The sequence below is a fragment of the Dysidea avara genome, chromosome 7 (genome assembly GCF_963678975.1).
Source record: "Dysidea avara chromosome 7, odDysAvar1.4, whole genome shotgun sequence".
Lineage (NCBI taxonomy): Eukaryota > Metazoa > Porifera > Demospongiae > Dictyoceratida > Dysideidae > Dysidea > Dysidea avara.
In genome coordinates, this window is record NC_089278.1 from 39,302,781 (window position 1) to 39,316,112 (window position 13,332).

A 13,332-nucleotide genomic window follows, 5' to 3' on the forward strand; every position below is an offset into this window, starting at 1 on the left:
TTGTGCACCTATCATACAGGAGACAGTGTTGATGACGGCACAGGAGACTTGAAGAAGACCAAGATGTCTTAGGTGTTTATTCTAACAGAAGGAAAAGAATGAAACTCTATGATACAAGTTATAAGAATGGTAACTGTTAGTGTTATAATTCCTTTAGAGTCCATTTTTTTTAAAAAAAAAGAGAAGAACGATGCATACATCAAGCATGTGCATTATAGGTGTAGAGTTGTCTAGCAGAATAGGTAGTGAAGAGATAGCTATACATTGTAGCTGTAGTGCTATTATTGTAGTGATGACGCTTACACCTTTTTATAAATGTACGAGATGCATGTATGAACATGCAAGGCTGCATGCAGCAGCAACCGTGTGAGTTGGTGTTAATCAAGGTAAATAGGAGGAGATGGCTAGGCTTGGCCGAAGTCTTCCTATGCCGGTGTCTGCATGTACAAATCACAATGTCACTATACTAGTGGCCAGTGGCGTAGCCAGTCTTACATGATTACCAGGGATTTGGCAGTCATACCCATGCAGGACTACTTTAAACTGGCATATTGAGTTCCAATTGCCAGGACTTAGACTGGGCTCTAGCCCTGGAAAGCCTAGGTGTAGCCTGCTAGCAGCAGTGTGTCATAAAGTGGAACACCATAGGTATAGTCAGCAAATTTAAGTCTGGTTAGCATGTGTTCATAAATACTTGCAACTGTCAATGTCACTAGCTGATCGGAGAATGTGCTAGAGTAAGAACACAATAGCTAGTTACAGTGACATAAGCACAGTAGCACACAATCCTCCCATATAAGACTGTCAGGCTTCACACCCTTAAGTTGTTTATGACATGGATACCATATGGGAGGGTTGTTGATGATATGTGGTTAGACCACAAAATATTTTTAAATGGTAGGGTTGTAATAAACACCCCCACCCAACCTTTTCTGTGCGTGAAAAGCAGCCATAATATCAGCGCTACCATTCTTCACCCTATAATGGACAAACAAAGCACTCACTGTGATGGCTAGGAAGAGAATAAACGGATGCCTTGCATGCACGCTTGAACGGCTTCTCGTAGTGAACACGGGAAGCTTACTAGAGACCCTATTATGGCGATCTTGTAAGATAAAAGAGTGCTGCACAGCTTCAATCTGCCATCTATCAATGTTATAAATACTATAGTCGAACAATACGCATCCCTGAGCACACAAGATCCCGTCATTTTGTTCTTCTACGGCTTCTTCCATATACGGAACAGCAGGCAATGGCGAAGAAGAACTTAGAAATTTATCGAGGTGGAGGCCGGTTAGCAATCTGTGGAGTATGGGTTAATTAATGGGTCATGGACACACAAAAGGACTCAGTGAGTAAGGGTGTGTAGTTTTTATCGCGAAAAAATGGAAGTCTTGGGCTGTACACGAGTGAAACAAAATAATAATAATAATAATAATATTATGAATAATAATATGAACAATTCGTGTAAAATTTGCAATTTTTAAATGTTTCCAAATTTCGTCTAGACCATTTTTACTGCTATATCACAATTTTTCTGAGTTCAGTGTTTGATAATAAGCCTTCTGACGGTTGTTTTATGCTCGAGTCTGCTTTCTAAGGCTGGTTTTAGGTGACTGCTCTATTAGGATTTTCAAAAATTCCACTGCGATCCCTATTATGAACCCACTATCGTGGTTCATGATTCTTATTATTCATAAATAATATTATTTTGTTTCACTCATGTACAGCAAAAGTTATCCCCTTTTTTCATGCTAAAAACTATATAGCCATGCTTACCGAGTCCTTCTTCATGTCCATGACCTATTTTTGATTTTGTTTTCGGATGGAAACAGCCAAAACCGGGCCATTTCTTCTTGCCAAAATGCCATTATGCTTGAGAAGCCATACAAGATCACACTCAGAGTTAAGTTTTTTGGTGTGCGCTACTTGTGGCTAATAGAATCTGTCTTTATTAGACTCAGTGTAGGCCAGGAAGCTTAATCTGGGCTGATGACTTTGTTGCAAGGTGGTTTTTTCCACTCTGTGATTATTGTACGTGGGCGGGTTATCCAGATTAAATACTCTAATAATGCAGTCATGTGTATAACAACAATCCTTGCACTGAATTTGACAGCTATTAAAGGCACCAGTAATGTAATTTGTAGCTCATATTAGGAGACTCTTAGTCTGTATGCAGTGCCAGAAATAAGAATCCATCTTTAACTGGTCAAATGTCCTAGCAAGATTAATTTGGTAGGTTGTTTCCAGATTTGATTGGCCATCTTGTCTTCCTGGGAACAGCAAGTGGTATGTAGCTGATATGCTTCTGAGGATAGCATCACAGGATATTATACTATTGGACACCACGAGCAATCCTTCACAAAGTCACCAGCGTATGGAACACCTAGAAACACTTCTAACTCCACCACATACATATTAGGAGCCCATTTTCATATGGGCTCCTATTAAAATTGTTAATCAAAAATGTGTACATTAACTAACTCATTCTATGACTAACTACCTTACAGCATGGTGACTAAGATAAAGTACGTGAGCTACGAATATCTATCAGGTTAAATGCCACAGCTTTGGTAATAGCCACACCTCATCACCATTAGAAGAAATGTGCTCCAGTACATAGATTAAACGTACTAACCACCACATAACAATGATTCAGCTACAGCAACAACCGCTACCATCCTTTATGCTATCCATGTCGAGCCAGCTTAACCTTGGCCATGAGATATGATTATGATGTGATTTATCGTCTGATATTACTGGTTTCCACTATTTTACTTCAAGATTAATCGCTTGGTATATCCCTGATGTCAGTATCGCGGAAGGGGGGCATCACTCCTGGCCAATGTGGCTCAGTCAACTGGATCCCGCCAAAAACTAGACACAAGTCGCTTTAAATTCCTTCACTCAGTAGACTCGAATATCCTCAAATGTACATAGTCTAAATGCTTTCAATCTTTTGAAGTCTTCACAAAACAAGTTAAGTTTAAATCCACCAATGTGTGCACCAAAATATTAGAATATTGTCATCTGTGGTCACGTGGTAACGTCCTATGGGCCTGCATCATCGCTGAGACATTGAGCAGCTGTGAAGTACGCTATCAGCTTAATATGACATCTGTTATAGCTTGCTTGACTTTTAATTTGTGAGCTTTTACCAACTGTCTTGCTGCTTGTCGGACGTTTGACCGAACAAGCCTCCAAATAGTTGGTCAAAACGTGATTTTGCTCGGAAAATAGCTGATGGCCGACTGTTATTTCTGGCACTGGTATGCACATTGCAATTTGATCAGTTTCATGTGTGTACTGAAATATTGACAGTTACTATGCAGAATGCAAAATCACACTATTCACATATTACCATGGCAACACCATCTAAATCAACTCCATCTATGATCTCAAGTAATAACATACCATCTCCCCCTATGATGTTACATAGTCCAACACCATCACCACCTTTCCTAACACATATTACCATGGCAACACCATCTACATCAACTCCATTTATGATCTCAAGTAATAACACACCATCTCCTCCTATAATGTTACATAGTCCAACACCATCACTACCTTTGCTAACACATATTACAACACCATCTCCATCAACTCCATCTATGATCTCAACTAGTAACACACCGTCTCTCCCTATGATGTTACATAGTCCAACACCATCACCACCTTTCCTAACACATATTACCATGGCAACACCATCTACATCAACTCCATTTATGATCTCAAGTAATAACACACCATCTCCTCCTATAATGTTACATAGTCCAACACCATCATTACCTTTGCTAACACATATTACAACACCATCTCCATCAACTCTATCTATGATCTCAACTAATAACACACCGTCTCCCCCTATGATGTTACATAGTCCAACACCATCACCAACCTTGTTAACACACGATGCGACACCATCGCTATCACATAAAAACACACCATCACCTCCTATCATCCCACATACTATTACACAGTCACCCCCAGCTCCATTTCTATGACAACAATATCATAATACTTTAATCAAAACAATAACTAGCTGTACAAAAATTATCTTTTCATGTTATGTATACTCGTGCACTATAATATAAAACCTGTTAGTGCACCAAGGCATAAACTACCAAAAATGCAAAAAAGTTTAAAATGGGATTATTGGCAAGATAATTATTGCTGCAGATTTAACTTTATGATTTATTAATGAGGCATATGAAAGTTCTCAACTTGGTGAGAAATTTACCATGGTAAACCACAAGTATGCAAAGTTAACCACGATTTTCAAAAATATTAAATTTTGTTTCTTCTTCTCTCTGCTTATCCAAAATTCAATAAACTAGGTATCATTTGAAAGCTCTTTTCACAAGGATTAATTGTTATTGATCAGAATTTTGAAATTCACCTTTGTTCACATTGTATACCCAAAAAACTGTTATTGGTTTAGCTATTTTCAGAGGTATCTAGTTTCACATGCTTTAGGGTATAAGTATGTAATTTCATATTCTGATAGTACAACTATAGTACATTAAAAGTTATTGATTACATTTTGTGTATCTGTTGCAGGTGATGCACAGGGATGCCAGATAAATGATACACAAATGCGTGCTGAAATTTACGTACATTAAAATATGCTACAATTAATAAAACATAATTGTTTGTTACTGTTACTGTTTATCAGATATTCTTCTGTGAGATTTCACTGCTTGTTTGTATTGCTTAACAGTACCTTCAAGCTCCGCTCCTCCTGGAGTACCCTCTAAGTATGCAAACATGTAATGTCGCACCTTAGTAAAGTGCTTTTGTATGCTCTCCAATGGTACAGACTCCAAGGCTGGCACAACATTTTTACGTAAAGAAACTATACTGTAGTTACAATATGCTTTAGAGTACCGCTTTGCTTGAGCCCAGACCCTTTCGATAGGGTTCAGTTCACAGTGGAACTTCGGCAGAAAATAGCATATATGTCTGTATTCCTCAGTCAGCAACCTCTCAATCCTGGACACTTCATTTTGAAAGTCAGGATGACTCCTAAGAATTTCTCTCATCTTGTCTGCATTCATGCCTTTCGTGTTAACACCTCGAAATTCAAGCACAACTCGTAATCCTTTTGGTACCTCATTGGGGTAGTTCATCTTCTGTACTTCTCCACCCCAGTGACCATCTCGCATTACCCGTTGCTTTCCTCCAGACCCTACATTCATCTTACTGACATCTAATGAATTATCTGCCATTGCAGCATGACAACTGCTGTGGTCAAAAATCCACACATGTTTCCAGCCATCTTTCTTTGGGTATTTGAATTCAGCTATTTTAATTGCCTTTCTCATTTGCCGCACAAATTTATCACTGGTCCAATAGCCCTCCTTTGCTTCGCCATATTCAAACAGAGTTCTTGCCTCCATTTGCATTGTTGGATCTACTTCACGTGCTCTTCTATACTCTTCTTGTGTCAAACAAAGGTACCCATTTATCTCGTCAATAAAATCTGAAACCATAATCCCAGATCCTTTACTTTTTGGTTTCATCACAGTTGTGCCTTTTGTTCCCCAAAATGTGGACTGGTCTTCGTTGGCCTGAAAAGTGCTTTCATCATGAAACAGCACAACTGTTTTTCTATGACTGTTTGAACCGGGCACCGAAGATCACTTGGAAGAGCAGATTTTGCGTCTTCAGTGGGTGCATTGCTTTGATTAAGAAATCCTAATCCAACCATTTTCCGTAAAAACTTTTGTCGATATTCAACAACATCTGCACGTTTGTGGCCATCTACAAAGCAACCCTTCTTAGCAGTAAGCACCTCAAAACCTAACTCGTGCAGCCAGTGCCTTGCTGTTTCAACAGATATTTTTCTTGGAAATCCTGGCTCCAATGTTTCGTTAGCAAGCAGACCCTCATTAATCCATTCACACAGTTTGCATGCAGTGAGATTGGGCCTGCCCTTAACTGCAGCATTTTGTCGCACATAATTACAAACCTTTTTATTCAACATTTCGTTTTTCCAAAGCACACCAGAACGTTGATATTGGCCTTGTTCCGTTTTGGGAATCTTGCAATCATTGTTGTAAAATTCATCTCTCCATTCTCTGATGGTTTTCTCTGATTTCCCAATCATTAACCCAGTCAACTCTGATGCTTCTGTCTGACCTTTACCGACAGTCTTACAAAGGTGATACTCCAAAAACATAGCTAGTGAATACTTGTCATCACGAGAAAGTTGAGCCACCCATTCTTCACAAAACACTTCAGATTGATGATGTGAGTCGGATTGTAGGCTGGCATTCAATTCAAACGAAGGATCTACGTCTTCATCGTCAGTATTGACAGCTTCAAACGAAAGATTGAGCAACTCTTCCATGGTTTTAGGCTCTTTCCAATGTCTCCAAATGCGCAGTCGTTTGAGGCGATCTCTAGTGCACTCAAGGTTGACAGAACCATTCCTCTGTCTTTTTCTCTTCTTCGGCATGTTAATAACTCGATAAAATGTCGAAGGAACAACAGAGAACAACCAGTTAAAGAAACAGCGTGTCCGCGAGTATTACGTATGTTGACATCATAATCGGATCAAAAAAAATCTTGAGACAAATTTTTTTCGGGCAATCGCATAACTCCATAATCCGTGGTCAAATTCGCGCAATTTTTTGTGGTTTCATAAAGGCTATTTATCATTATAAACAACATAATAAACAACAAACTACAACTGTTGACAAGAAATTTATGTTCATATTTCTATTTTGGTAGTTTATGCCTTGGTGCACTATATAATATATATGAATGTTAATAATCTTCTAAAAATCTGTTTACATTAAGCAATTAACATTACATTACTACACTCAGTAGTATTAACCATTTCCACCTTATTCAGTATTAAACACACTACATGCTTTCCAAAATCCATTTAAATGACCTTCTATTCTTGCTTTCAGTTTCCACTTAGTAATGCACACATTTTTCCACTACCACATATCAAATTATCCTTCTTCACACAATTCAGATCACCATCTACATGTAACAAAATACCAACACACATCAATATTATACACCCATATAAAATCAGTAAATCACACACACACACACACACAAACACACTAAACTACCTCAGGCTCGCCCCATGATGTTAAACATCTGTCTAGTAGAGCAGTCATTAAAATATACTCTAATGGAATGGTCATTGTGGTACTCTAATAAAGCATTCAGTATAGAATATCACTTATAGTCTAAGCCATTACATCTGTGTTAACTGTCCTAAAATTACCCAGTGAGTTATCTGCATGGCACACTGCATGGCACACTGCATGGCACACTGCATGGCACACTGCATGGCACACTGCATGGCACACTGCATGGCACACTGCATGGCACACTGCATGGCACACTGCATGGCACACTGCATGGCACACTGCATTGAGCTAATTGATCATTCATGTCATGCATTAGCATGCAGTTACAATCTAAAGCTAAACTTTTATGTTGAAAAATTTTTGTATACATCATGAAAATAAAATTAGCTACTAGCTATAATAGTCAGATATGTAACTCAATTAATTGGTAATATAGCACAAAATTACCTTTGATGTTAACAAAAAGAAGAGACTTTGCATATAAAATAGCCTCCAGATGCCATTTCAGAGCATCTATTTTCAAACGTTTCCCTAGGGGAGCATGCCTCCTGGCCCTTCTAGCTTAGCATGTTGTGTGTGCTTATAGCACATGCAGTTAAGTAACACACCAAAGCAGATAATCAGATCATATTAGATCAAAAAAAATTGAGTAATGTGCATGACTATGACCTTCATTGCAGTCCATGTCTGGCCGGACCACTCAAAATCTCTGGACCCTGGCCCTGCAATGGGTTGAACATAGATGACAATGAAGCATAATGGATAGTTCACTTTTCAGACGATAAGGGGCTGGGATGCGCTGCGCCATTTCAGATGCGGCATGCGTGGGTTCACCAGTCATAATAAAATTATTTACAAAAAAAGTTAACAAAGTACACAAAAAAATTTGGAATTTTCAACTAGAGTAGGGACCATAGCACATTGATAAAAAGTACTGAAACTTTACAATTTTAGCCTAGAATAAGTTGTATATCAATGGTTAATGTTATTAATACAAGTACACGAAAAAATTTGGAATTTTCAACTAGCACTGAAACAAGTTGGAGTAGTCCATGATATTAAATCACAGTAAAACAATAAGAAGTGTTATGTCCCTATTGTGCATTTCCGTTATGGTATCTTGAGCACAGTAGGGATACAGCACTTCTTATTGTTTTATTGTGATTTAATATCATGGACTACTCCAACTTGTTTCAGTGCTAGTTGAAAATTCCAAATTTTTTCGTGTACTTGTATTAATAACATTAACCATTGATATACAACTTATTCTAGGCTAAAATTGTAAAGTTTAATGTATACCACAAGTAAAAGTTACTCATGTTAAACAGGTTTTAAGTACATTTTACTATTGCTATATCATGAGACTAGTGGCTGGTACTAAAACCTCAGTTTACTGTTGGACATGGCCTAAAACCTGATAATTATTATGGGGTGTAGTCACTGCTAAAGCATCAACACATAACTTTTATCTAGCCTCCCCCACATCGTTATACTACACAGTACAGTGGAGATTAATATCAGATTAGATTTAATCAGAACTGATTAATCAGCTATTAGCCAGTATCGGCCCAATACTGATGATGTCCACAGCGATTGCGTTGTTGGACAATGTGCAAATCTTGGTTATAAGTAAGAAGCTGGTGAATAACCTTCATTCAGTAGGCTTCGTTGCTTCGTTGTGGCTAGGCGTTACTCAAAGGATAACTAACGAAGTTACTTATAGTAATAATATTACGTAATATTAGACTCGTTACAGTAACTATATTACTTAGGTAACGCGTTACATTTGTAAGTAAAGTAACTTGAGTTATATTACCCGTTTTTATAGCGTATTTCGTTATATTACTTAGTTACCACAAAAGTAATAATATTACATAACGTGTTACTCCCAACACTGTACCCTAATCCATAAACTGGCTTTGGGACTTGTTTTTACCGAATTTCTACTAATCTACAGGTACAATTATAATTATGGAAGTTTTTATTTGGCCATCTGTTACTTAGTTTGTAATATCTGCTTTTTATTATTGTATTGTAAATATCCCAAAGAAAGCCATAAACTGGCTTTGGGACTTGGTTTTACATTTATTCTTATCTACAGGCACAATGATGACCATGGAAGAAGTTTTATTTGACTGTCTCTTACTTGTTTTTGTAATACTCTAATATGGTGCACATTTTTGAGGACCAAGATTTCCATTGGTAGTTCTTCTATTTTATATTTATAGTGTAGAAATTAAATGAACTGAGCAGCTTACAACAGCAGTTCAGTGATAGGGTTAGGAGATCCCTGGATCAAACTCTGTTCAAACTTTAAAAATGTTTTTGTGCACCTTTTTTGCCACTTGGTGACCGTTCTACAAGAATATTTTAACCTCTTCAGTTTTACATTATGTTGGTTTTTCTTTCAACTCTGTAGCTGTCACTGCTATTTCTTTTAGGCCACAAAAGGTTTTAGCCGTGATGGTGTTAACCTCTACACAGTTTCAACGTATACGTGGTTTATCTTGCAGGTGTGACAAAAGTTTGATCCTTTTTTGTACTCATAATTCTGTGAAAGTGTATCAAATTCATACCAGACTTTGTACGGGAATTGACTTCAATATGACCTTAATGTTTGCCAAATCTCATAGTAATTAAGTTATGAATTTGCATGTTATACTGGCTTTTGTAAAGTGTGCGAATAGAAGAAAAATTATGCCCCCACAAAACATGAAGAAAAAAATATTGTCAAGGAAATTTGAAGTATTGTATTTCACAAATAGATAAAGTGATTTTATTATGTGGGATATTGAAAATAGAGGGCAGCTATTGCAAAGCTATTGCAAAGCCATGTGCTTTCAGGAAGAGATCACATGTATGAAAAATGTGTTTTCAATATACCCATGGTGTGTTGCACTGACTTTCTTGGTCACGTGATACACTACCATGTGTCTTGATTCAGTGTTAGGATACATGGACCCCTATGTGTGTTGCTACTACAGGTGGGTGATAGCACAGACAGAAAGAAGGCATTGGACAGTGGACTGCTTACTGTGATAGTCAAATTGTTACAGTCTCGCCATCCATTGCCAGTAAGATTGAGTTGTGTGTTCAGTTATTTTAATTAATGTATAATATTGTCAAAGTTAAAAGTGCTATATATTTTTTTTCTTTGTGTGACAATAAAACATACTTTGTGTGAATGTGACATACAACCCATGCATGGAGACACAATTTCCCTCAGTAGTAGCTTATAAGTACTGAGGGCATGATAGTGTTTCTGACCAATGTCCAATTACTTTAAATTTCAAGTCCAAAACAGGGTAATCATCCTATATTCACTACTCCTCAGTGGTTTATTGCATCATCAAGCTAATAGGTAGGTTTTTAAAGGAAGTGAGTCAAATAGTTGTGTGCTATTTGCAAGCTGCAGAGTCTGAACAGCTGTTCAGTATTGTACCAATATAAGCACAGTAACTATTCTGTAGACTGTCTTTGCTGTTGGGGACAAGATATGAGACTTTATTGAAACCACTTTTTTAAGTACCACAACACTCTGGCTGCTTATTAACTTCAAGTGTAAATGGGATGGCTGCAGGTTTGAGGCTGCTCATGTCCAGTCATGGATTTTTCTTTCTGTACCTTTTCAAACATACTTAATATAACATCTTTAAACAGGCTGTAGGACCAGGTGTCCTATACTTGTGCTGTAAAGCCTTAATAAATAAAGTAAACAACTGCTAGCACCTGTTCACATAACCACGCACAACCCATTACTGCTCCCTCTGTAAGGACTTGTGGCTGCAAAAACATTCTATAATAGTTAAAAACACAGCTATACCTGAAAGTGTTATCCTCCTTTGTGTCTTGCAGCACTTATGAACTCCTACCCCCATTAACATAACTGTCACTTATAGACAAATTAATGACTGGCATACAATGTTTGTAATATTCTTGTGACTTTCCATCATTGTTAGTCCAGATTATTGATTCAGTGGCTGCTCAATATTGATGCCTTCAACCTTGCTACATTGTTGGTTACACCTCAGGTCATACTCATTGCTACATTGTTTGCTACATTGTTGGCTGCGCCTCAGGTCATGCTCATTGCTACATTGTTGGCTACACCTCAGGTCACACTCATTGGCATATTGTTGGCTACATCTTAGGTCATACTCATTGCTACATTGTTGGCTACACCTCAGGTCATACTCATTGCTACATTGTTGGCTACACCTCAGGTCATGCTCATGTAATGGTTGTAACGCTGTGGGGAGTGCATTGCCTGATATGTACGCACGATGCCTGAGGGCGCACATATCAGGTAATGCACGACTTACAGTGTTGCAACTAATATGTTACACTTCAAAGTAGCTTTTTAAAGCAGTTCTAACCCTTTCAAGTTACTTTTACAGTAGTTTTAAGCTGCTAAATTCACTTTTAAGTTAAATGCCTTTGATGTGGTTGAGGGTGCCTTTAATGTGGTCTGGCATTTGTCCAGGATCCTCTGTGGTGGTTGAATATATCATTATTGTTACTATATCAAAGCTTCATATTAGCTCTTACTATAACACTAGTACTTACTATGTAAGGTTTTCAAAATGTATAAGAAACCTTATCACCATGAGACAGTTTTGATTGTGGGATTCGGTTGGTCTCAATTGAGAGCCACAGGAGGCTCAATTGTAGGCCACAGGAGATCACTGAAGCCCACAATGTAAAGTGGATGTTGGTTATATAGGTTTCATATACATTTTACTACAGTATTCAATAGTAAGAAGCATTAAAGCTGTACAGTTTGTGGAATGCAGTAATGAGTACTTTGCAGTGCGACATCTAGATGTTGCACTGCTAAGTGTGCCACATCACATTTGTAGCATAAAGAATTCCTTTGATCTGAGGTGTGAAAGTGTTACATGGCTACATTGTTGGCTACACCTCAGGTCATACTCATGGCTACATTGTTGGCTACACCTCAGGTCACACTCATTGGCATATTGTTGGCTACATCTTAGGTCATACTCATTGCTACATTGTTGGCTACACCTCAGGTCACACTCATTGCTACATTGTTGGCTATACCTCAGGTATACTCATTGCTACATTGTTGGCTACACCTCAGGTCATACTCATTGCCAAATTGTTGACTACACCTCAGGTCACATTCATTGCAACATTGTTGGCTACACCTCAGGTCATACTCATTGCTACATTATTGGCTACACCTCAGGTCACACTCATTACTACATTGTTGGCTACACCTCAGGTCATACTCATTGCTACATTGTTGGCTACACCTTAGGTCACACTCATTGCTACATTGTTGGCTACATCTCAGGTCACACTCATTGCTACATTGTTGGCTACACCTCAGGTCATACTCATTGCTACATTGTTGGCTACACCTCAGGTCACACTCATTTCTACATTGTTAGCTATACCTCAGGTCACACTCATTGCTACATTGTTGGCTACACCTCAGGTCATACTCATTGCTACATTGTTGGCTACACCTCAGGTCACACTCATTGCTACATTGTTGGCTACACCTCTGGTCATACTCATTGCTATACAGCGTTGGCTGCACCTCTAGTCACATTCATTGCTACATTGTTAGGTCACACTCACAAACAGCAATTAAATAGCTGTGCAAACTGTCCATTACTCAAAAAGTTAGCTTCTCATTTGTTCTTTTCTAGTGAATTTTGGATCTCAGATTGTACTCAGCATTGATCAGTACTTATTAACCTTCTGCTAATCATGATTAGACCATAGTACAGCTAATTTAGAGGTGTATTAGATCTCTTAGTCACCTGGCATGTTCACCTAGTCACCTACACATGTTCACTTAGTCACCTGTGTGCCCTCAAGAAATTTTGTACATAATAAACTATGAAGGGTTCCAGTAAAAAAGGCTATTAAATACCTTTATAGCAAATCCAGACAACAGTGTTAGGGTATTCCCTATAGTCTAGAGTCTTCGACCCTGCAACAAAATTCGTTAACACTTCACCATGAGCAAGGTACAAAACTTTTAATCCAGCAGCAGAACAGGACTGATATAGTACTTGCCAAGTTATTACCTTGTGCCAATGCATCAAAACTTTTCAAACAGCTTTTCTGGAGTTTAGAATCACTGTCGAGATGAATTTATTTAGCAGCGCCACAATGATTTTATTCAGTAGTGCTTAGAATCAATGCTATGAATTTTAAAGACTTTTATTTGAAATAA

General features: G+C 38.0%; 1 protein-coding gene across 2 annotated transcripts in view; it reads left to right on the forward strand.

Moving 5' to 3' along the window:
• The window catches only part of LOC136260823 (uncharacterized), a 176,018-nt gene that overhangs the window by 66,574 nt on the left and 96,112 nt on the right, over window positions 1–13,332 (forward strand). For both annotated transcript variants that reach the window (XM_066054701.1, XM_066054700.1), the window contains exon 7: window positions 10,103–10,192. In XM_066054701.1, coding sequence (XP_065910773.1) covers window positions 10,103–10,192 — 90 coding nt within the window. The remainder of the gene's footprint in view (window positions 1–10,102; window positions 10,193–13,332) is intronic.